Source organism: Centrocercus urophasianus, unplaced genomic scaffold (genome assembly GCF_019232065.1).
Source record: "Centrocercus urophasianus isolate 14NV4802_14NV808 unplaced genomic scaffold, USGS_Curo_1.0 seq_1215, whole genome shotgun sequence".
NCBI lineage: Eukaryota > Metazoa > Chordata > Aves > Galliformes > Phasianidae > Centrocercus > Centrocercus urophasianus.
Window position 1 is genome coordinate 1 of NW_024884382.1, and position 23,470 is coordinate 23,470.

The window sequence follows — 23,470 nt, forward strand, 5'->3', positions numbered from 1 at the left end:
GGCGGCGGAGCGGTTGGCGTTGGCGCTGCGGCAGCGGCTGCGGGGCTGGGAGGCGGCGCTGGCGGCGGCGCAGCGGCTGCTGGTGTGGGAGAGGCCGCTGCACAGCCTGGTGACCGCCGCCGCGCTCGGCGGGGCGCTCTGGTGAGCGAGGGGGCGTCGGCGGGGGGAGGGCGGGGAGCGACGCGCGGAGCTGCCGTCCCGTGACGGGGGATGAAGGCCATGGGATGTGGCGCGGTAGGCGCGCGGCGCGGCGGAGAGCGTCTCTCCGTAGCGGAGACGGAGCGGGGAGCGCGTTTCCCCGGCGCCGTTTTACGGTGCGATCCCTCCGAGCCGCGGGGAAGCGCGGCTGGTATTTCAGTTCTCCACCTGAGGGATGTCGGGGATTCGCGCTGGCTCACGGAGCGCCGGCCCCGTTTTACAACCGGAGGAGGAGCTCGGGCGGTGGCAGGCGGCTGTCCGCCCGCGGGCGCCGGCGCCATTTGACAGCGTGCCCGGGGCGGGCGCCCGCAGCGCGCCGCGTTCTCCTGTAGCGGTCGGATGTGTCTGCGCTGCCCTGTGCTGAGCCGCCTCTGCTCATCGGGGCGGTAGCTCAGCGCCTCGGCCCCCGGCTAACGATTTCTCGTTTGATTTCTAGGTTGTTTTCCTCCACTTCCCTGAGACCCTTCTTTCTCCTCAGCATGTCTCTCCTTGGCATCCTCTTGCTGGAGAGATGGAAGCCCAGGTTCCTATTTGACTTCCCAGGTACGTGATTGGGTGGTGCTGGCTGGAGCTAGTGGCACAGTTCCAGTGGCCACAGCTCTGGCTTTGCCAGAGGTTGTGTCAGCCCTGTTCCAACTGTAACTGCAGGCTTTGGCACTTCTGCCTCCTGCCTGCTTGTGTCCAGGTACCAGGAGGTACCCCGAGCAAGCCTTTGCAGCAAGCAGCATACTTGAGGACTGACACAGTTGCTCCCAGCGCTGAGGGATGCTGTGAGGGGTTCATGGGGAGAGTGACTAAGGGTATCCAAGCCAGGTCAGCAGGGAAGCTGGGGAGAGGGATGATGCAGTGTTTGTGCTGCATCATTTCTTTCCTTCGGGTCTTACTGAGAAGAATCATTTCAGATCTGAAAGAAATGGAAGTTTGAATTGAATTGGTTTCAGTTAAACATAGCACAGGCTTACACCCTAGAAGAGGCAGAGCGGACAAAAGCCACCTCTCTGCGCAGCAGGTAGAGGGTGGGAAGCTGTGGCTTCCCTGTGCCTGACAGTTCACGTATTGTGTTCAGAGCAGCAGCTGGGCTGCAGCTGATCAGCAAGCCCCATCACTTGGCTGAGCTATCCCATTTATTGAAGGGTCTTTGCCAACATCAGACAGAAAAGCAACAAGGAGAACAATCTCATAACCATGACAGGATGGAAGGCTGCTGTCTGCTTTGAGAGGCTCCTTCACCAAAATTTATTTTTAGATGACTGCACCCAGATCTGTCTTCTGTGTTCACTGCTACTGTTCAAAGGCATCTTGGGGCCCTCCTGCTCTAAGGAAGGTTTCTGAATGAAAGCCCCTCTATATATGTGTTTGTAAGGTGCCCTTTATTTGACCTGTAAGGGTGCTGGCTTAATGGGTGCTTTCACAGAAGTCCTGATAAGATTAGATGTTTCAGCTGTAGTCTCAGAACTGCTTGCTTTGTGTGGTTCAGGTAGCTAGGCAGCCAAACTGAACTGGCCAATTTAATTTCCTGCTTATTTGCATTGTTTTTTTTAGGGAATAGTTTAAAACCAACCCAAAACATCTCACTTGAAACATGTCCAGAAGCACCAAGGCTTGGTGTCCAATGCAGAATGGTGTTATTGAGGCAGGTGAGGGGGACAGGGAAGGTGAAATCTCTTCAGAAAGTACAGGCTTGTAAAAGTTGTGCTGTTGCAGAGGAAGTGGGAAATCCATACTGAAATCAATTTGAGTGATACAGAACAGTAAGGCATGGGAAAGAAAAACCACTCACAGCCTAGGACTTTTTCCTCTGTCACCCATTCTGTATAGAGTCAGCTCTTGTCCCACTGAGCTCTTCCTCAGTGCTGTTCCTCCTTGCATTCCACTCCCCTATGGCTCTCCAATGCTTCTCAGCTGCTGAAAACCAGGAACAGTGCCACCTTTCTGGTATTCCTGGTTAGGTCACTGCTCTGATTTTGACATAGTCCACTGGACCACATTTCCTCAGCCTCTACAAGGAAGAAGTTCCTTAGGGGCCTCCTGTTGACTTCACACTGCTGAATACTTACGGATTCTTGTGTGGCTCTCACTTCCTGCTGGAGCAGAGCTATAGCTTTGTAGCTTTCCTCCTCAGTGCTGTAAGCCTTTCTAGGAGCTTTTGGAAATAGGTCAGTACCACCCCTTTATGAATCTGCACGTATATACATGAACCTCAGCTTGTGGCAGTTCTCCCTGTCTGAGGTGACTGCTTATAGCATCATTTCTGAAGGAATGCTTAAAGCCTCAGCATGTATTTTGCAGTTACTCACACACTGTGATCAGGGGCACACTAATAGCGCAGAGATGCACAACCTTTGTAGGTCCTGTAATGCTGTAACGTGATGAAATGAACAGCAATAATAGCAGAGTAGCACAATCCTAGGCTGCAGTGAATGAGAACAAGCCCCAGTGCAGCAGCCATGAATGCAGAAACAGAGGAAGAAAAACTGCTTACCTCTAGAAGTCCTCCAGTAGGCAGGGATCTCCAATAAGATCCCCTCACCTCCCTCCTGCCAACCACAGAATCGTAGGGGTTGGAAGGGACCTCCATAGATCATTGAGTCCAACCCCCTGCCAAAGCAGGTTCCCTACAGCAGGTCGCACAGGTCGGCATCCAGGCAAGTCTTGAACATCTCCAGAGAAGGAGACTCCACCACCTCCCTGGGCAGCCTGTTCCAGTGCTCCGTCACCTCACTGTAAAGAAGTTCTTGTGCACATTTGTGAGGAACTTCCTATGCTGCAGTTTCTGGCTGTTTCCCCTTGTCCCGTCTCCACACACTGCTGAAAAGTCTGGCCTCACCATTCTGCCCCCCACACCTCAGATATTTATAGACCTGGATAAGGTCCCCTCTCAGTCTTCTTTTCTCAAGGCCAAACAGACCCAGTCACTCAGCCTTTCTTCATAGCAGAGATGCTCCAGGCCCTTCACCATCTTCGTGGCCCTCTGCTGGACTCTTTCCAAGAGATCCCTGTCTTTTTTGTACTGTGGAGCCCAGAACTGGACGCAATACTCCAGATGAGGCCTTACCAGGGCAGAGTGGGAGGATCACTTCTCTCGACCTGCTGGCCACACTCTTTTTAATGCACCCCAGAATGCCATTGGCCTTTTTGGCCACAAGGGCACACAACTGGCTCATAGCCAACTTGTCCTCCACCAGGACCCCCCCAGATCCTTCTCCACAGAGCTCCTCTCCAGCAACTCATCCCCAGCCTTAAATTCTCTTTAAATGAGGTCTGGGAAGGGGTGGATCCTGGCTCCACCCATTCTGGTCCCTCAGTGCATTGCATGCACCTGGCTCCCTTGATTGGCCCTGCCTTCCCACCAGGTGCTCAATCACTGGTTCAGGCCCTGTCAGATGGGACAACATATTTTTATCATGAGTGCAGGGATTTTCTTCGTATGTAACTGCCACTGTATGGATTCCATTTAAATGTGGTGTATGGACTTGGGAAGCACCTCAAGAACCTGCTTTGGCAGGGGGGTTGGTCTCGATGATCTCTAGAGGTCCCTTCCAACCCCTACAATTCTGTGATTCTGTGATTCAATTTTCTCCTGAAATAGCTGTTGAGTAGCAATGTGTTTTAGTGGCATTGTTGTTTGGCAGTGTGTTTTGGTCACAGTTTAGTGTAGAATTCCTCTAGCAATAGCTGTATTAGAGTCATAGAATTACAGAATTGCTCAGGTTGGAAAAGACCTTCAAGATCATCAAGTCCAACCACAGCCTAACCATACTACCTTAACTCTAACAGCCCACTGCAACATCGTGTCCCTGAGCATCGCATCCAAATGGATTTTAAATACATTCTGGGATGGTTGCAATTGAATTCTGGTATTCCTTAAAAAGGGCCCATGCTTTCCAGCTGAAGTTTATACACAGATGAAGAATGCCTCTTGGGGAAGTGTTGAAAACCTGTAAGAGCCAAGGAATCCATCAGCGGTAATTTGTCAGTACCAGCATGTAACCTAAATTCTTGAGTGGCTGCCTGCTCTGTCAGAAGAGTCTGCTGTATGTCAAGCAGTTTGCATTAATCCACCGTTGGGTGCGTAATGCTGGCAGCAAGATTATTGATGATGTGAGGCCAGCTGGGTGTTCTTGCTGGCTTAATTGTACTGGGGCTAGGCAGTATTGCAGCACAGGTTAGAGTTAAGCCTCACCTAAGCCAGCATGTGCTGTCAGCAATGCTCTCTGGATTTAGTGCGGTTGCAGTGTTCCTGCAGCTGGTGTAAGGCTCTGGTGCATTGGGATGGACAGCAGGCAGACTGCACTACCATAGGAAGCAAGCTACTGTTGACAGCCCTTGTTTTGCCAGAGAGCTTAAGTCACGTGGACACACTGCAGCCTGCTAAAGTGTTCTGCAGCTCCCAAAAGTCTCTGAAGCCTTCAGAAGCAGCTGAGGAGAAGTGTTTCACTCCCTCTGCTGGCGTGTTCTTGATGGCTCGGATATGGACAGCCGATCTGCGAGGACAGCAGCTCCCGTGCCAACCCGCTCACTGTGTCGCTGGTGCATCTGTCCAATGGAGTGTGGCAGTTGTCCCAGTGCCTCGTTTGGTAGCTGGTACAGCCAGCAATCACAGAGGGGCTGATGCCAAATACATTTTTTTTGGTGCTTCATTGCAGATAAAAGATGATGCTTTGAGAGACAGCCGGATTTCTGCAAGCTGTGGTTAAGCAGCTTTAGATGTCTGCACACAATAACAAAATACAACAGCAGCAGTTGTGAAAGAGAAGCAGCTGCTCCCCAGGGGTACAACTACGTCCATAACACTCCTTTCTCACGCTGAGGCGGTCAGCCTGAGTTCCTGCTGCCCCAGCAGCCACACCAATCGGTTGTGGGCAGCCCAGGCTGAGAGCAGTTGACTCCTCTCGTCAGGCCCTATTACTGGAAATCTGGGTCACGCTCTCAAAGAACTGCCTCCTCCCCTCTGCGGATGGCCTCCCACTCCACTGCACTGCTGTGGTGCCTGTGGTGGTAGGAGGAGTCTGACATACTTGGCCCAGCGTTCCCTGCCTTGGGAGAACGGTGACGAGGCTGCTTTCCATGGGGAAGTCACTGCCACTCTTGGGCCTTGCATCTGGCTGGTGACTCCAGGGAGGCTTCAAAACCCTTTTTGTTCATTTAAGCGCATTTCTAGCAAGTGACATGACCTCTGAACATAAACTGCTCTATTATTTCAGTCCTGCTTTTGGGGTGACATGTGGTGTGCGAGACAGCGTCTCACCAATCTTCAGAACCTTTTGGACAGCCTGAACAAAGTTCGTTGTTGGCTGGAGCATTGACCTATGTGACCACTGCCACTGAAGCACTGCTCCTGCTTTCAACACTGTGTGGAGTCCCTGTTTGATTGTCACTGGGTTGGGTGCAGAGTGGAATGGCAGAAGCTTTGCCTTGTTTTTATCCAGGCTTAGCAGTAGTTATATATGTGGCTTGCTGGCACAAAGGGCTGTCAGGAGGCATGAAAGAGCCCTAAAATTAGATAATTATGCATGAGACTGCTATTTATTACTTAATTCCATGGGAAAGGGCAGAGACAGCAGTAAGATCTCTGGCATTTGTACACAGCATCCTGCCAGGAGCTGTAGTCTGGTCTCAGGGAGATGCAGCTCAGACCTGCTAGTGCTGTGTTGAGTTCCAAGAGAGCAGCTGAAGCTTTGCCTAGCTCAGGGACTGTGCTGGCAGTCCTGGGTGAGTGACAAGGGCTGGGCAGCTGTGATTGTCTTTGGGCTGCTTCCACGACCCGTGGGGATGGTGCTGTCCAGGCACATGGGACTTCAGCCTTCACTGGAGCTTGCACAATGCAAACTCCAAGCCAGTGATTCCTGCTTGCTTGAGAGCACAGATAAGTCCCCAGGGTGCATCCCTAGCTGAAGATGATATGTTTCCAGCTGTGCTCTATTTGAGTGGCAAAAATGTCAAGTTTTATTTTTCACTTGGCTGATTGTTCTGTTCTCTATTCTACAGCTCAGCCATCAGAGGAGCCAGGAGGGGACAGGTAAGCTCAGTAACATGCTCCTTGGTGCAAGAGGAGAGTGGGGATGCCTTCATTTAGTGTGCTGATTTTACCTCCCATCTTTGTTGTTGTCAGTAGACTGCATGGTTCCTGCTGTGAAACCTCAGTAGCAGTTTCTTGTGCACTGACAGCTGTTTATCAGCTTGGGAGCCACAGTTTGAGACTGGGGAAAGTTAATGTTCTTGGAGCAGCAATAACGCTCAGGTGCTTCTGATGTTAGGAACTTTCAGGTTTCTTCCCTGGACACGTCCTGGACTACTTTAAGAATAAGAGAGCAAGAAATCCCTGAGACTGACTTTTGCAGGCCATACGTGCTGCCGGTGGCAGCATGGCTGGCATTCCATGCTCCGCTGTGGTTATAGGTCTGAGCACTGCGCTCTGCTGACCTGGGACTTGTTGCCAGAGAGGGCCACCTAACTGGTTCCACCTCCAGCACTTCTGTCTGCGTGGCTTTGGGCAAACTGCTTTGCATCTCGGGCCTGTGGCATGGGAATGCTGTGACATGTGTTTGCTGCTGCTCTGCTTGGCTCAGCTGTCTCTTGGCTCTCTTCCTGCTTAAAAGAAAAAAATGTCTACAAATCAAGTGTCTTCCGGAGTTCAGTTGCAGATGCAGTCAGAATTGTCAAGCCTTTGGTAGGGACCTACATGTTCCCGTGCAGCTGTACCCCGAAACCAAGCAGATCGTGTTCAAAGGTTGTCTTCTCACTCTTGTCTGTCTCTAGTGAGGGGGTGACTTCAGGGGCACAGCCTCACCTGCTCAGTGTCCCTGAGCTGTGCCACTGTCTGGCAGAGAGCTGGGTCACCTTCAGGCTGTACCTGCAGGAACTGCTACAGTACAAGAGGCAAAATCCTGCCAAGGTAAGCTGGAGATACCTACTCTTCCCTGCAGGGGCTTTTCTTTCCATTGCTAATGGCCTTAGGAGATGGAGGAATGTCAAATCAATGTTTTTACAATTGCTGTTCCTGCTTAACGCTTACTGTTTCTTCCTTTCAGACTCTGCCCCAGGAAGCTTAATGCATTAGTGATTAGCTTCTAGAGTTTGCAAACAGGTCCTGAACTTACTGTCCTCTGTGAATAGCTAGCTGTACTTAGTTTTATTGCTTGTTGTGCAAAGGAAGCTCTTAGATTGGTAGTGGGAGTGAAAAAGGGAGCCTACGGGCTCTGCCCCGTTCATAGGCTCTGTTCAGCCCTTCAAGGTGATTCTGTCTATCTTGCAGTTTGTAGCTAGCGAAGTCTAAATGCAGCAGTGTTCCTGAGTGTATGTCAAAAGCCATGTTCTAATGGCTATGACATTGTTTAGGAAAGGTTTGTAGGCAGGAGTTACCTCAGCACCACAAAGATAGGACAGACTGGCTGCTAAGGTCACATCAGGCTTGCTGGGTCCAGCATACCAAGAGGAGTGGGTTTTTGTCACTGCTGATTACTCTTCTGTTAAAACACTGTCCCAGCAGTAGGCTGTAGGGACTAGAACCACTGGAAACAAAACCCTTAGAGGACTCTAGCTTTTGTAGAACCCCTATGTTACAAACAAAGCTCTTCTTTGCTGGATGTAGTCAGTTTCTTAACCCACCCCCTGGTTTACAGGGTGCTTGTTCTCACCTTTCCTCATCCCCAGGAGAATTCAGGAGAAACCGTCAGGGCTACACCATTGTCCTTTCACTTTCTCCAGAGGAGGAATCACCTGGCCTAGTGAGAGCCAGATTCTACTGCTGTTGCCAGTTGGCTTATTGCAGAGCAGTGGCACATCATCTAGTGACTCAAACAGCTTTCAGCCTCTGACAGGACAGTACCAGGTTTTCTTAAAATGCTGAACTTTTCAGAGAAGATGTACTCTAAAATGGCAGTGTGCAGTATCCCATCCTTAAGGAACATCATTTTGTTCCAAAAAAAACATCCACTGAAGTTTTGATTCATTTTTGTGAATGGGGTCTTCAGTTACCTTGGTCTTCCTGTGCTTGAACCTCTAATGCTTTACAGCTTAACCCAGCCAACCTGTCTGAGTTGTGACCATCAGTATCTCAATGTCCTCAGTGCAAAGCTGAGCAAGAAAATAAACACACTGCTTTTGGAGAGGGCAGGAGGGGAGGGCTTGTGTTCTGAACTTTGTAGGAATATCCCTCTCTTTGTTCTAACTGGGTTGCCTGCACTGGTTGCATAAATATATCTCTGCCTCTTGTCACTTCTGTTTGTTCCTCTCTTCCTTCAGTTCTGCATGAGTGTCTGTTCAGGCTGCCTGATTCTGGCTGTAGTTGGACACTATGTTCCAGGCATAATGATCTCCTACATCATTTGTGAGTATAAGCAGCTCTCGTGACGTACACTGAAGCACGACCTAGCTGTGCTGTTGATAGACTGGTAGAAGCATGCGTGGTTTTGGTGATTTGTTGTTGTTTGTTTTTGTGGGTTTTTTTTTTTTTTTTTTTTTTTTTTTTTTTGCAGGGTTATCTGCTAGGTAATCAATCAATACAAGCAGTGCACTCTGGGAATTCTTGCTTTAAGTGTGTGTATGCAGTGCAACTGCAGAGTCAGGAGAGGGAGCCATCACTAAAACATTGCTTTCCTCTTTTATCCTTGCAGCTGTGCTGGTGAGGTCTCAGAGAAGCAGAGAGCTGCAGTTTCTCAGTTCCTACAATCTATTTGAGAGTTATTAAAGAAAGCACGTGTTTAGCAAATAAGGCTTTCTAACTGCATCCTGAGTCCCTGCTGGTTCCAGAGGTAGTTCAGGTGCTTTGCTGCTGGCATGTCTCTGTGCTGCTACCTTTCTAAAAGTTTCAGTTATTTTTGGTTTATGTTGTTATTTGAATGCCCCATTTTAGGGCCTTTGTTGCATGCTGAGGCTGGGACACAGTAGCTGAAACGGGGAGCTTCTGTTTCATTTTAACATAAACCTGTATTGAAACATGAACATGGACAGACATTGGTTAGGAAAACCTGACTAATTTAGCAGCTTTGGAATGAGTAAGAATAACCAAGGGTTAGGACTTTAAGCTGTCAAATGGAAAGCACATTCAGTTCAGCTGCACTTCCCTTAACACAGAGTGATGGTGCCTGTTCTTCCTCTTACACTCCTTTCACCCTGTGTTCATTGCAGTGCTCAGCATTCTTCTCTGGCCTCTGGTGGTCTACCATGAGCTGATCCAGAGGATGTACACACGATTGGAGCCTGTTCTGATGAAACTGGACTACAGTATGAAGGCAGAGACATTGCACCACAAGCACGAGAAGAAGAGTAAGCACTCACCTTCTTCCTGACTCCAGGGTGAAGCACAAGGGAAGAGTATGTGAAAACAGTATGCTGCTGTGACGGAGCAGGGAGAAAGACTGAAACTTGAGGGCTTAGGAGAGAAAAACTGGGCTTGTCCTCAATATAGCAAACAAAAGCAACAGGTTGTAGTTGTTTCTGGAAACTCATCCATTCTGGTAAACCTATGTGGTTTTACAGGGTAGAAGGGTTGGATGAGTGATGCATGAAAGAAGTTCATTCAGTCTCAAGTAGACATGGATGGATTGGATGATCTTTTAGGTCTTTTCCAACCTTGGTGATTCTATTATTCTGTGATTCTAAACCCATCTTTTTTTACTCATAGAGCGACAAGTGAAGAGTGAGCCTGCAGCAGGTGATGAGCCAACAGCAGAGACGGAGAGTGAGAGTGAGGCAGAACTGTCAGGCTTCTCCCCAGTGGTAAGAGCACAGCAAACCTATACAGGAGCCAGTCTTTCCTTTCAGTGGCATCTTGAGAACCACAGGTGGTATGAGTACAGCCACACTGTAAACAGTACACCAGCAAGTCACCACAGAATACCAGGGAGGAAGCGTACCTGTTTGATGAATATCCGTTTAAAGACTACTTAATAACCAGTTTGGTTATTAAGAATTCAGAGTTGGTGAGGCAGAATGGGAGGAGTCAAGCCCCAGCCACCGGCTGACCTGCAGAATTGCTTTGACGCTTGTGCTGTGTTCTCAAGAGGACACAAAAGTACCAGCAAAGCTAAGGACACAACGTGCAGGAGGCTCCCATTCTGCTCACAGCTAGGAAAGGCAGATGAGTAGTACTAGTGTCCCTTACCTCGACCTCCTGCCCTCAGACAGGGTGAGACTCTTCTGTGCATGCACCACAGAGATGGTGCAAGTGTTTGCCTTTAAAGGAGCCCTGAGCATGGAGCTAGGCTCATGGGGTGAAGTAGGAAGCTTTAACTTCCAAAGCAATGCAGATACTTGAGCTACTGTTACACGTAGAAGGCTTCTTTGTACCTAGCGCAAAAGCACGAGGGAAGGGGTGTTTTGTTCCTTGATGTTCCCAAAAGAAGGATTGAAGTCTTGTGAGACTCGAGCAGGCTGATCTCACCTTGTACTGGCTCTTTCAGGTCCTTCACTGAGAGCAGGCAAAGTTCCAGCAGTCAGGAAAGCCAGTGAGTTGTGACTGTCCTTCACTGGCAGTGCAGTAAGCACTTTGTCACATCCCTTCTGCTTCATAATGTCTCTGCACACTCTCTCCAGAGAAGGACTTCTGCCTGGACACTCTGGCTTGTGTGGAGATGCTTCACTGGTAGTCAGACATACAGGAACTTGTTGCTTTGCTTTCATCCTGTGCAGGTGGATGTGAAGAAAACTGCCCTGGCACTGTCAATCACAGATTCTGAGCTCTCTGATGAAGAGGCTTCCATCCTGGAGAGCGGGGGCTTTTCTGTCTCAAGGGCTACCACCCCACAGCTGACAGATGTTTCTGAAGGTACATAATGCAACATTTTGCTGCCTCCCTTACCTGGGGTGTTTTGACCCAGAGTAACTGCTCTTCTAAGTGGGACAACACAGAGAGAACTCAACTATTTGCAGGGGGAAGAACATTAAAAGAGGGAAGCAGTAGTGGCAACACTGTATGCCCTGGCTTTATGGGTGGTACAGAGTTGGTCAGGACTGGAGATAGGCTTCTGATATAACTGTCCTATAAGCCAGTGCTTCCTCATCACTCCAGAAAGGAAGGAAGGCCATCCACAAAATCCCTGCAAAATGACAGAAGATACAAGAGTAGAGAAGACCCACAAAAATAACAGCATAGTATGGTCATACACCACTGTATGATGCTGGTTTGAACAGGTCAGACAGCTCACCTTGCCAGACTCATGTAATGCTATAATGCAATGGAAAGTACAGCAGTAACACTGTGGTGGCACAATCCTAGGCTATAACAAATGAGAACAAGCCCCAGCACAGCAGCCACGGGCACAGAAATAAAGAAAGTCTACCTACCTTTCAAAGGCCTCAGATAGACAGAGACCTCCAGCAAGAGATGCCCTCACCTCCACTGCCCACCCTTAAATGAGGTCTGGGAAGAGGTGGATCCTGGCTCCACCCTTCTGGTCACTCAATGCATTGCATGCACCTGAGCTGCCCTGGGTTGGTCCTGCCTTCCCACCAGGGGAATCACTGTTCCGAGCCGTGACTTAGCATTTCCACTTCAACTGACAAGCTCAGTCAGTTGTGTGGAGTGTAAAGATAATTGCTGCGATGTGGTCGCTTGAGTGTTTGGGGAGGAACAGGCAGAGAGGGAGTGCTATGAGCAGTGAGAACAAAGGAAGGTTGGTTTTCTCAGAGCACAGAGTGTATAAGGCAGAATAGGAAAGGGAACACTAGGTGAGTAGTGCCACTGGGAGAAGGGAATAACTACAAATGCCTGTGCTCCCAAAACTGGGAGAAGACCTAGAAGAGAGCAATGGTGTGTCAGCTGGGAGAAACTGGATGGGAGATGTCAGCACTCTGGGCCGAGGCGAGGTAACCCGTGCCTTAATGTTGATGTTAATGCTGGTGCCTTCCAGACCTGGATCAGCAGAGCCTGCACAGTGAGCCAGAGGAGTCATTTTCCAAAGACCTGGCAGAGTTTCCCTCCGTGGAAGAATACCATTCCAGAGATCTGGGACCACAGAGTGATGAAGATGCATTTGGTGTGCCTCTGGGTCCTGAGCTAGCCCATGCTGCCCGTGAGCTGGACTCAGCAGAGAAGGAGGCTGCGGACTCTGACCTCTCCATCCTTCGCTTAGCGTCTCCTCTCCATTTTGTAAATACGCACTTCAACGGGAGTGGGCAGGTGGCAGGAGGCAGCATGGAGCCAGAGGCTGTCCCTGCACCAGGCATGGGCATCTGCATCGACACGCTGAGCGAAGAGATCGTCACCACTGCCATTACCACAGCGGTGCAGAACACCCTCTCTGCCCTTCTGCGGTCCTCAGAGGCCAGCGAGGGACCCTCCCTCTCTGAGTTCCTCCCCACCGAGCCCGAAGAGAAACTGAGCTTCCAAGCACAGCTGTCAGGGAGCGAAGTGGTGGAGGCAGAGGCAGCAGCTTCACCAGAGGACGAGGAGGAAGCCGATGACTTTGAGCTACTGGATCAGAGGGAGCTGGAGCAAATGGATGTAGAGCTGGGCCTTGGGGAGGAGCAGGAAGGGCAAGAGTCTCCTGCCACTCCGGCTCCGCCTTCCCCCTCTCCCGCGCTTGCTGAGCTGCCAAAGCAAGAAGATGAGGAAGAGGCAGCGATGACAGCAGCATCTATGTCTTAGGTCTTCTTCGTGCACCCCTTCGATCTCCGTCGTCACTGGAAAGAAGGAAGAACTCACGTGGCGAACGCGCAGCGGGTTTTAGATGTCTGTTGACTGGGATGGAAACGCGTCAGTGTTAATGTGCAGTGTTTGGAATAACAAATCCTTTCCATCCTTCTAGAGCCCGGCCTCTGCTGGCTGAGCGGGGGACGGCCCTGCCCCGCCGCTGGGGAGGAGCCGGCTCCTGGAAGCCTTACGCCACAGTGGAGCACCAACCCCTGCAAACGCTTCCTAGTAATGGTGCGGTATTTTGGTCTGTCTTCTGTTGTCTTTCGTTTTGCACGCCGAGTACCGAGCTAGCTGTAGCTGCTGCTAATACCCAAATCCCCAGTAGGACATATGCAATCTTATTTTATTGGGTTTTTAAATGGCTAAAAGTGTAAATAATTTTAACTTTCATCGGTCTCGTTTGGGGGTGGGGTGGGGAGGGGAGCGCAGTCAGACACAGCTCTGGGGGCAGGGGGTAGGCTGGGGGAGGGAGGGAGTGAGGGGACACGAGCAGATGGGTCCTGAGCAACAAAGAGCCCCTTTCTGCAACCCGTCGGCATCTTTCACGTGGCTGCTGGAACACGGTATTGGGCGATATCCGTCTTTCCCTGTCTGGTTGGAGTTGTGCTACTGAGTGGCTGTGGAGTTTTTGCAATCAATGAATTTCACTCCTGGCCCTGTTCTGCGCGTCTTCCTGCCGGGGCCGTGCCGCACTTCCCTTGAATTGCAGGCTGCCAGGGGGCCGAACAGCCCTCGGGCTCTGCCCCTATTGGGAATGGCGGCGGGGCATCGGAAGACTTCGAAGCACCTCGAAGAGAGCTGGGAGCTCTGTTACACGGCGGCGGGTCAGCGCTTCGTATGCGCTCAACGGCTGCGGAGGGAGGCAGGAGTCCGTCCCTCACTGCTGGGACAGGGGAAGGCGACGGGTGTGGGGGGGACACGTCTCTTAGCACGAGAAGATCCGAGATCAGCACGCAGCACGGCCGGGCATGACGTAGCGTCCCCCCCCCGCCCGGCTCTCCGGGTTCGCAGCCGTGAACAGTGGGGGGCTGCCTCTGGTTTGGGCCGCCGGGGGCTCCGCCAAGCTCGCCCGCGGACCGGACGGGGGATCCGGAGCGGGAGGAATGCGGGGAGCCCGGTGCATTGCCGGCGGCGGGGCGAAGAAGAACGGGAGGAGAAGAGAAGGCGGAAAAGAGGCGTCGTCCTCCGGGCGCCGTCGGCTCCGCGGGCCGCCCCGTGACCGCCGCGGGGGAGGTGCCGGCCGCGTCCCCGCCCCGCGTGACGCCGGGACGGAAACGGGCGCGGCGCGGGCGGCCGGGAGACGGGCCGCCATGGAATTCCCGGACCTGGGGGCTCACTGCTCGTGGGCCGCCTGCCAGCGCCTGGGTGAGGGCCGGGGGCCGCGGGGCTCGGCTGTAGCGCGGGGCGGAGCCGCGGCCGTGAGCGCCGGCCCGGGCGCGGCGGGGTGAGGGCCGTGCGGGAGGTGCGGGGCTGAGCGCCGACCTTGCGTCCCGCAGATTTCCTGCCCCTCAAGTGCGACGCCTGCGAGCGGATCTTCTGCACCGACCACGTCGCGTACGCCCAACACGAGTGCACCTCCGCCTACAAGAAGGTGAGCCGCCCCCCCCGAAGCCCCGCATCCCGAAGTCCCGCATCCCGAAGCCCGGCGCTCCTGCCGCTCTCCCGTGCCCGCAGGACGTGCAGGTGCCCGTGTGCCCGCTGTGCAACACGCCGGTGCCCGTGCGGCGAGGCGAGATGCCCGACGTGGTGGTGGGAGAGCACATCGATCGCGACTGCAGATCCGACCCCGCGCAGCGCCAGCGCAAGGTGGGAACCCCAGGACCCTCGGCTGGGAGATCCGAGTTCTGGGGAGGGGGTTGGGGAAGGCTCTGCCGGGGCATGCGGGTCCCTGCTCAGTGCCACCACCGCTTGTAGATCTTCACCAACAAATGCTTGAAGCCCGGCTGCAAGCAGAAGGAGATGATGAAGGTGATCTGCGAGCAGTGCCACAAGAACTACTGCCTGAAGCATCGGCACCCACTGGACCACGACTGCACTGGGGCTGGGAGGCCCCTCTCTAAAGCGGGGTGAGAATCAGAATGGAGCTCCCACTGCCCCGGCCCTGTGCATGGGATGCCACCTGCTCACCCCCAGCACACGCTCCCTTCCCCAGGCATGCTGCGCTTGCCAGGGCCCAGGCATCCCCCCCACAAGCCAGCAACACATCGAGTAGCACTGCCCAGCCTGCAGGGACCCCTCCCTATCTTCCCCCTGCCAGGTAGGTGCCAGCCCTGCTGCTCATACCTGATGGGCAACAGCTCTGTGGCATCACCCAGCTTCTCTCTGTTGTCTGCAGAGGTGTAGGAGAAGCTGTGCCCCAGGTCCGCAGCACCTCCCCGCCAGCTGCCATACTGCAGAACGGGCTGGTGAGTGTGGGGGGCCCTGTGCTTTGGGGGCTGTCAGCACCAGAGGGGCTGAGCAGAGGATGGAGGAGGACAGGGGCTGCCTCTTGCTGCCTTAGCTCCCAGCCTGGGCAGGGGCAGCCATGGCTGCTGACAAGGGGCTTTGTTGCAGAGTGAGGAGGAGGCGCTGCAGCGGGCACTGGAGATGTCCCTGGCAGAGTCGGCACGTGGCTCGGCGCAGCCACCCAGGTACAACTGGGGCACATGGTGCCACCCTCGTGCACGCCTGGCTTGTGTGGCCTGGGGTGATGCTACCCACAGCACGGGGCTGCACATGGTGGCCCTGCTCTGCAAGGTGCTGGGGAAAAGGGAAGAGCCCAGAGCTGCAGCTGAGCCCACTTCTGGTTGGGGACTGTGCCAGGCAGTGCAGGGGGGACATGCTGCTTCCTGACTGCTTGGCACTGACAGGCACAGCCATATCTGCAGGTGGCAGCCAGCAGCTCATGGGCACACTGCTCGGTGCTGCTAAATGGAGCGTGGGCATGCAGGCAGCCCCCCTGCCCTCTGCTGCCTCGGGGACATAGGAGGGAGGGCACATGGGGTGCCAGGCACACAGTGCGCCACTGTCCCTGCAGCACACAGGAGGAGGAGGACCTGGCACTGGCGCAGGCACTATCAGCGAGTGAGGCTGAGTACCAGCAGCTGCAGAAGCAGGTAAGCAGGCTGAGTCTGGCCACCCCCATTTCTACTCCCCCATTTCTGCTTCCCAGGGACCACGCAGGGCTGAGGAAGATGTCACCTTACCTTGCTCACTGCATGCTCTCTCCCCTGCCAGGGACAAGGCTCAAAGCCATCCAACTGCAGCATGTCATAGGCACGTAGGGGCTGTGCCAGTAGATGTGGCATCCTGCTCGTGGCACAAGGAGCAGCCGTGGCACCGCATGTGGATGCTGTGGGGTCCTGGCCTGAGTGCCACCAGGAGCCACCTGATCTCCCCAGGGCTCTAAGCAAGCCACAGAGCGCATGCCAACGTCTCATCCCGCATGCAGGCGGTGCAGCATGCTCCTGGAGAGGTGGGAGCTGCAGGGTGACTGAGCACAAGCTGAGCACAGCGACTGCAGGTTGGGCCATCTCCTCAGGAGGAGCCCAAAGGGGAATCTGTGGGCAGTGCCCACCAGGGGATGGTGGTGCGCTCAGGTTGGGGTGAGGGAGTGCTTTTGTGTCAAAGTGCTGCTTGGGAGAAAATAAAGGCATGGCCAAGGTACATGGTGGCTTTGAGGAATGGTGTATTGGAGCTGTACCCTTCTGCTGGGGTCCCTGAGGCCCACAGCTCCCTCCCCAGGGCCATCCCACAGGCGCACCCCCTGTCCAGAGCACACAGCACAGAGCTGAGAAGGACCTGGTTTAAGAAACTACTCCACAGCAGAACAAACAGGTACAAACGGAGTGTCCAGGCTGGGCCCTGCAGCTCCCAACACACACAGGTAGCCGCAGCCAGCAGTGGGGTCTCAGCACCAACCATGGGTGCCCCATCCCTTGGTCACACCCGGCTGCACTCATGGCTCCTTCTTGCTGCTGGGGGGCTTCTCAGTGTGCTGCTCCTTGCTCTCGCCCTCTTCCCCCACCTGCTGCTGCAGCCACATGCTGGCATAGATACCTCCCTTCTGCAGCAGCTCCTCATGCCTGTGGGGGTAGAGGGGGCTGTGGGTTGCCCTGGAAGACTCCATGGATGGGCGGCACCAAGCCCCCCTACTCACCTCCCGCGTTCAGCGATGCGCCCATCTTTGAGCACCAGAATCTGGTCTGCACCCACAATGGTAGAGAGTCTGCATGCAAAAAGGGGTTTGCACAGCATGAGGAGTGTGCTGGGTGCAAGGAGAGTCCCTGCAGATAGCAGCCAGCTCTTGACACTGCATCAGAGGATGCTGCAGCATGGCTGCAGGGCTTGCCCCTCTCTTGCCAACCCTTGCAGGAGGGTTGTGGGAGCTGGACCAGCCCCGTCCATCCCTACCTGTGTGCCACAACGATGCTGGTGCGCTGGGCGCAGACCTTGGCCAAGGAGGCCTGGATGTTCCTCTCAGTCTCCGTGTCCAGCGCAGAGGTGGCCTGCGAGAGAAGGACATGGGCAGCCAGCAGATGTGGGAGGGGGGATGCTGCTAGGGGGGGTTAGTGCCATTACCTCGTCCAGAAGAATGATGCGGGGGCCCTTCAGGATGGTGCGGGCAATGGCCACACGCTGCTTCTCCCCCCCGCTCAGCTTCAGCCCCCGCTCCCCCACCTGGGTGCTGTACCCTGCAGGCACAAGGACAGGCACACGCTGTGCCGGTCCCATCCAGAACAGGGATGGGGACCGGGGCTGCGCTGCGTGGGACTTCCCCTGCCCAGGGGCTCATTCTGCCCTGGAGATGGCAAGGGCATGAGGTTGCATGGGTGTCTCCAGGTGGGATGTCACCTCGTGGCCCCCAGTGGGCTGCCACGGAGCCAGGAAGGGGCTGCAGGGTCTCACCATCAGGGAAGGAGAGGATGCGGTCATGGATGTCGGCGGCCCGCGCCGCCTCCTGCACCTCCTCATCAGTGGCCTGCACCCGCCCGTAGCGGATGTTGTTGGCGATGGTGTCATTGAAGAGCACAGTGTCCTGAGGCACCACCCCGATGTGGGCACGCAATGACGCCTGCTTCACCTGGTGGGTGGGGGTTCAGGGGGGTGAGGCTCAGCCATCCCCCACCCCCCTTGTGCCCTCCCAGCCCCACAGTGCCCATACCTGGGAGATGTCCTGCCTGTCGATGCGGATGCAGCCACCCCGCACGTCGTAGAAGCGGAAGAGCAGGCGGATAATGGTGCTCTTACCTGAGCCCGAAGGCCCAACCTGCACCAAAGGTAAAAGGATTTATTTGGAGATGCCAAAGTGCCCCTGGCTGCTGGGCAAGGACAAACTGCGCTGGACAAAGAAGATTGTCACAGCCCATCCTTGCCAGCCCCTCTGCCCGCATTCCATCCCACAGCTCTCACCAGGGCCAGGGTCTGCCCAGGCATCACAGAGAAGGAGATGTCCTGCAGGATTTCCTTCCTAGGGAGCGAGATGGAGGTGGAGATGGAGATGACAGAGATGGAGAAAGGTTTGGGGCCATTTCCCCTGCCCCACATCCTGGTACCAACCCCCATATCCAGGCCCTTTCCCTTCTGCCGTCCCATACCCATCAATATAACTGAAATGCACATTCTCAAACTCGATGCGCCCAGCCTCCAAGTGCAGCTCCCTGGCATTCACTGCATCCTTCACCTGATGGATGGAGATGTGGCCTCAGTGGCAGGCCATGCCAGGCAGTGGGGTCAGGAGGAGGGCACCCACCTCTTGCTCCTCATGGAAGAGCTCAAACATGTTCTCCATGTCCACAAAGGAGTTCTGGATCATCCTGGAAGGGGAAAGAGACCAGAAGAAGGGTTTGGGGAGCACACCCTGCCCCACATGCACAGGGCACCCCACAGCTGCATGTTACCTGTAGTAGGTGCCAAACCAGTTGAGCGGTGTGTAGAGCTGGATGATGTAGGTGCCAAAAAGGACAAAATCCCCCACCTAGAAGGGCCGGGGGACACTTGCCCGTCACATTCAGCACTGGGGCTGTCCCCAGGCAGGGGCTGCCCAGCTGGCACAGCCTTACCTGCAGCCTCCCCTCAGTGACAAAGAAGGCACAGAGCAGAGACCCCGCCAGAAGCCCCAGCCCGATGACCAGGTTCTGGGTCTGGTTGAGAAGACCCAGCGAGGCGCTGACCTTCCACTCGGAAAGCTGGGAGGGGAGAGGTCCTCCATGACACCTCCATCCCCATCCACCCCACCGGTGCTTACCAGGCTCCTTCCCCCAGGAAGGCACTGAGCCCCCATACCTGGTACTTGACAATGGCATCGTTGAAGCGGTTCACCTCGTAGCTCTCTGCATTGTAGTACTTCACCTGTGGGACACGGAGCCAGGCTCAGCATCCACCTTGCTCACAACAGCACCCAGCCCTACCCCTCCATCATTACTGTCTCAAAGTTGAGCAGCGAATCCACAGCACGGGACTTGGCCTCGTTGTCTCGCGTGTTCATGTCCCGCCGGTACTTGGTCCTCCACTCAGTGATGAAGATGGTGAGAGCTGAGGAGGAGCAGTGTGTCATTGGATGCTGGCAGCCCTGCAGGACCCCAAGGACCTCACTCACTCAGGTAGAGGCTCATGCACACAAAGATGATGAGTCCAAACCACGCGCTGAACACGGAGGTGAAGTACACGATGCCGATGATGATGTCCGCGATGGTGGGGACGATGCTGAAGACGATGTAACTGGAAGGAAGGATGGGGACGTGGCATTAGGTCAACCCACCGGGGTGAGCACGGTGACCCTCTGCAGACATGCCCTGACCTGAGCAGGCTGTTGATGCTGCTGGTGCCCCGGTCCACGCTGCGCAGCACCTCACCGGTGCGGCGGCCCAGGTGCCAGCGCAAGGACAGGCCGTGCAGGTGGGCAAAGAGCTGCACCTGCACCTGCCGATTGGTGAACTGTTGCACCCACACCCACAGGAAGGTGCGCAGGTTGCTGATGAAGCCCGTGGAGCCTGTGGAGTGCCACAGGATGGTCAGCAGGGACTGGTTTCCTCCCTTAATATCCCAGCCGAGGGACGCTGCAGGAGGCTCTACATGCCCTGTGATCCTTACCAGCACCTCCGCCCTGCAGGAGCTTCAGCCCCACATAGATGCAAACGGTCCAGGCCAGGGTGTGCCAGGGAGCACCCTCGGTCAGCTCGTTCACTGAGAAGAGAATGGCGTTGTTTGGGGCAGAGAGCACCGCCGGGTGCCCTCTAAGGACCAGCCTCTGTACCCGGCACTGCCCCAGCACCCTGTTGCCGCCAGGTTCCTGTGCTCTCCCACATCACTGGGGTCACTGGACACATGGTGAAGCAGTGGGCTGTGGTCCTTCAGCACAGCCTCCCCGGACCAGCCCCAGGCCCCTCACCAATATTCTTGTAGTAGATGGGGACAAAGACGTTGATAGCTCGCTCCAGCCCCATGAGCGCCATGCAGAACAGCACCAGCCCCTGCAGCAGGCGGTTGCCCTTCGGCCACATGTATGGCACCAGCAGGCGCAACTTCCTCCGGAAATCCTTCCAGGTAGAGCTGGTCCTGCCTGCATCCTGCAGCAGTGGCTGGGGGAGTGCAGGGCAAGCAGTCACCTCCGGGAACCCACCTCCTGGAGAAACTCATCCCAGCCCCCAGGTACACTCCTCTACAGACAGCCCCAGGACTCACCTGGCTGTTCTCCACATCCCGCTCCTCCTCGTTGACCAGCAGCATGTAGGGTTTGTGGGGCAGCCCAGGCGCCTTCATGCCCAGGATGAAGAGTGTGAAGGTGCAGACATAGCGCAGCAGCCAGAGGCTGAACTGCACCTGGACAGGGAGAGGGAGTCAGCGCCACCAGTTATCCTAGCACAGCTCAGCTGTGATGGGCACGCAGTGCAACCTGCACATGCTAGGTGCCAGGAGGAGGTCAGCACCAAAATTCACCACCCCCACAGCCCACTAACCTTCTGGTCGGTGTCCTGCAGCGCCCACCACCACAATGGGCTCCTCCAGCACACCAGCGTCAGGTTCTCAGCAGCAAAGGCCAGCGCCCAGAAGAGGAGGAGGACAGTGCCGTGGCCCCGTGTGCGGTCGTGTGCCAGCACCCGTGTGTGCTCCAGCTGCAGGAGGGCAATGGCGCAGCCCCAGGCAGCAGCCCAGAGGCAGGTATACAGCACCATGTACCCATAGAGCCTCCCTGGGCCGGCCAGCTGCCAGAGAAGCCCACCAAGGGGCAGCAGGGCCAGCAGCAGTGACAGCAGGACCTGGGTGTGGTAAAGATGTGAGCGAGGGATGTATTTTGGCTCCATGGCACGGCCAAAACGGACGTAGCAGGCATACTGCAGGGCACCCAGCAGCAGGCAGACGCTCAGCAGCACAGCGGGCACCAGCGTGAAGAAGAAACAGGGCTGGAAGCCCTGCTGCACCCAGGCCTGGGCCATGGAGCTGTTGGCCTCGCAGTATCCCCCCAGCAATGCCATCCTGGCTGGTCTGTAGCTGCAGAGAGAAGAGGATGGGGTCTCAGAGGGCTGCTAGGGGGGATGCAGGGCTGGACAGCATGGCCAGGCAGAGGGCAGTGGTGGGGGTGAACACCGCAGGACATGGCTGTGTGGGGCACATTCAGACCCCTGTGTGCAGCAGGGCATGAGCAGCAGCTGGGGTCAGCTCTGCGGTCTGGTATCACTTTAGGGGGCGTGGGGAGTGCGGAGGCTGCAGCGGGCCAGCCCGTGCACTTGGACGTGGGGTCAGCGAGTGCTCAACGCTGCCACCGCTGCAGGGATACAGAGGCACTGTTCTGGGAAGGGGATGCTCCCGGGGAGTGTGAGGGAGGGCCACGGGGAACGTAGGGGTGACACGTGGGGAATGGCAGAACACTGCGTGGGAGAAATCAAGGGGTAATACAGGGCAACGAGTGGGGAAAACGCAGAATAAAGCATGGAGCAACGCACGAGGAAACACACCGGGTAGCGCCGGCAATACACGGGGAAACGCAAGGCTCAGGGCAGGGCAGGGCAGCGCAGAGACACGCCGGGCCGGCACCGGCGGAGCGACGTGCAGGGGCTTCTCCCTGAACACATCGCGGTCCCGACCGCGCCGGCGTTCCCATTCCCGTTCCCGTTCCCGTTCCCGTGACCGCCGCCCACCGCTCCCCGAGCCCCCTCGCCCGCTCACCTGCCCCGCGCCGCTCCGCGCACCGCTCCCCGGGCCGCCCGCAGGCCCTGGCACCGCCCCGCGCCGCTCCCCGCCCCGCTCCCCGCCCCGCGGCCCGGCCGTCCCTCCGTCCTCCGGCGGCGCAGCTCCCCCCGGCCGCGCAGCTCCCGGCCCCGCGGCTGCCGGCCCCGAGGTGCCCCCAGGTGGGGCGATGCCGAAGGGGAGCGGACCCAGCGCAGCTTATCTCGGCGAGCAGCCGGGCGACTGCAGCACGGCGATAGCCCGGCCGCCCTGTAGAGGTCAGGCAGGACGGAACGCCGCCGGTATTTATAGCTCCCTTTGGCCCCCGGCCCGACGGGCGCTCATCTGCTCCTGCTTCAGCCGCACCGATCCGAGGAACTTCGAGGCGGCCTCGCCGCTGCGGCACAGTGGCTCTGCCCCACCCCGCGTGGCACCAGGAGCACCCGGCGACGGAATGGAGCCATAAACGCGGCCGGCTTGGCGCCTCGCCGCCTCCCACCCTCATGTCGGAGGCACCGGTGCGCCCCGCACCCTCGCTGCCCCGCTGCTGCCCCCCGCGCTGCAGTGACACTCGGACGGGAGGCGGGTAACACATCCCATCTTTATTGGATGGCAAGACAGCTGTACAGTGAGGGCACAGGGCTGCAGCACGACCCTCCCTGGGCGCCCCATGCCCACACACCCAGGAAGGAGATGAAGAATTGCGGCTCGCCATGCACAGGGGACACCGACGACACAAGCACAACATGCGGCGAGGACTCCTGCCCAGCCTCTCTTTCTCACTAGCCCAGGGAAAGGGCTCTCCTTTCCTCCAGAGTGCAGCCTCCGAAATCCCCTCACCGCGTGCTGCAGGCTCCAAGCACTGCCCGTGGACAGGGAACTTGTACTCTGTGCCTGGAGGGAGCCCAGGTGGCACAAGGTTGGGCCTATGGGTCTGCCCCTATTTGCTCCCCAGCTTGGGGAAGGACATCAACTTTGCTCGGAGTTCCCATGGAGGCAGGGAAACAAAGGCTGCTAGAAGGGCTGCAGTTATGCCCAGCTGGGCAGCCCACAGGTGTGAGGTGCAGAGCCAGTCCTGCTTGCCACCTCCTCACTCCTATCCCTGCTGCTGCACTGCAGTGTAGCAGCAGCTGGCTCAGTGAGCCTGGGCCAGGCTCAAAGGGCATGGGGCAATAGCCTGGCAGGGAGAGAAAGGTCACCTGTGTTCCAGGAAGGGGAGGACAGGTCAGGGCATAGAAAAAGCAAGGAGTCCCTCTTCCAGGCAACAGGATCAAGGGGGGTGGAACAAAGCTGGGCAAGGGTAGCTGAGATGCAGGTCCCCGCAAGCTGCCACTGGAAGAGAGGTGAGGGAAAACAGAACAATCCTAAGAAGGGCTGGCCAAGACCATGCTGCAAAGCCAGGATCCTGATTCCCTCTTCCATCATGCTAGGGTTGGGCTGGGGCTTGCCTCTCACTTCTGGGTTCAAGATACCCCTTCTTTCCCTCCTGGG

The 23,470-nt window shown here is 56.1% G+C and overlaps 3 protein-coding genes across 5 annotated transcripts; 2 read left to right on the forward strand and 1 right to left on the reverse strand.

The window, feature by feature from the left end:
- Positions 1-568: 568 nt before the first annotated feature.
- Positions 569-13,219, forward strand: RETREG2 (reticulophagy regulator family member 2). The gene is made up of 8 exons (XM_042811178.1): positions 569-741; positions 6,187-6,217; positions 6,958-7,093; positions 8,443-8,527; positions 9,328-9,465; positions 9,824-9,918; positions 10,831-10,966; positions 12,051-13,219. Exons 1-8 carry the CDS (start codon positions 678-680, stop codon positions 12,785-12,787), a joined length of 1,422 nt encoding a protein of 473 aa, XP_042667112.1. The 5' UTR covers positions 569-677; the 3' UTR covers positions 12,788-13,219.
- Positions 13,220-14,116: 897 nt separating this feature from the next.
- On the forward strand, positions 14,117-16,480 carry ZFAND2B (zinc finger AN1-type containing 2B). 3 transcript variants are annotated; one of them, XR_006167498.1, is made up of 9 exons: positions 14,117-14,200; positions 14,332-14,426; positions 14,510-14,641; positions 14,750-14,901; positions 14,988-15,092; positions 15,171-15,240; positions 15,389-15,465; positions 15,703-15,930; positions 16,052-16,071. XR_006167498.1 is itself a non-coding variant. In XM_042811180.1 (9 exons), the coding sequence occupies exons 1-9, from the start codon at positions 14,146-14,148 to the stop codon at positions 16,088-16,090; spliced, it is 804 nt and encodes a 267-aa protein (XP_042667114.1). In that variant the 5' UTR covers positions 14,117-14,145; the 3' UTR covers positions 16,091-16,480. The 3 variants fall into 3 exon arrangements, 2 of the variants coding, with proteins under 2 accessions (XP_042667114.1, XP_042667115.1); XM_042811180.1 differs by having other exon boundaries at positions 15,852-15,930; positions 16,052-16,480; XM_042811181.1 differs by lacking the exon at positions 15,389-15,465 and having other exon boundaries at positions 15,852-15,930; positions 16,052-16,480.
- Positions 16,481-16,605: 125 nt separating this feature from the next.
- ABCB6 (ATP binding cassette subfamily B member 6 (Langereis blood group)) lies at positions 16,606-22,025 on the reverse strand. Its single transcript, XM_042811177.1, has 20 exons — positions 21,980-22,025; positions 20,773-21,304; positions 20,498-20,635; positions 20,205-20,394; positions 19,907-19,999; positions 19,614-19,806; positions 19,413-19,534; positions 19,239-19,348; positions 19,100-19,165; positions 18,877-19,002; positions 18,715-18,791; positions 18,567-18,630; positions 18,412-18,497; positions 18,227-18,284; positions 17,979-18,083; positions 17,723-17,897; positions 17,396-17,508; positions 17,228-17,322; positions 16,974-17,042; positions 16,606-16,899 (listed from the first exon to the last, which is right to left on the reverse strand). The coding sequence occupies exons 2-20, from the start codon at positions 21,286-21,288 to the stop codon at positions 16,773-16,775; spliced, it is 2,523 nt and encodes an 840-aa protein (XP_042667111.1). The 5' UTR covers positions 21,289-21,304; positions 21,980-22,025; the 3' UTR covers positions 16,606-16,772.
- Between the last annotated feature and the right edge of the window lie 1,445 nt (positions 22,026-23,470).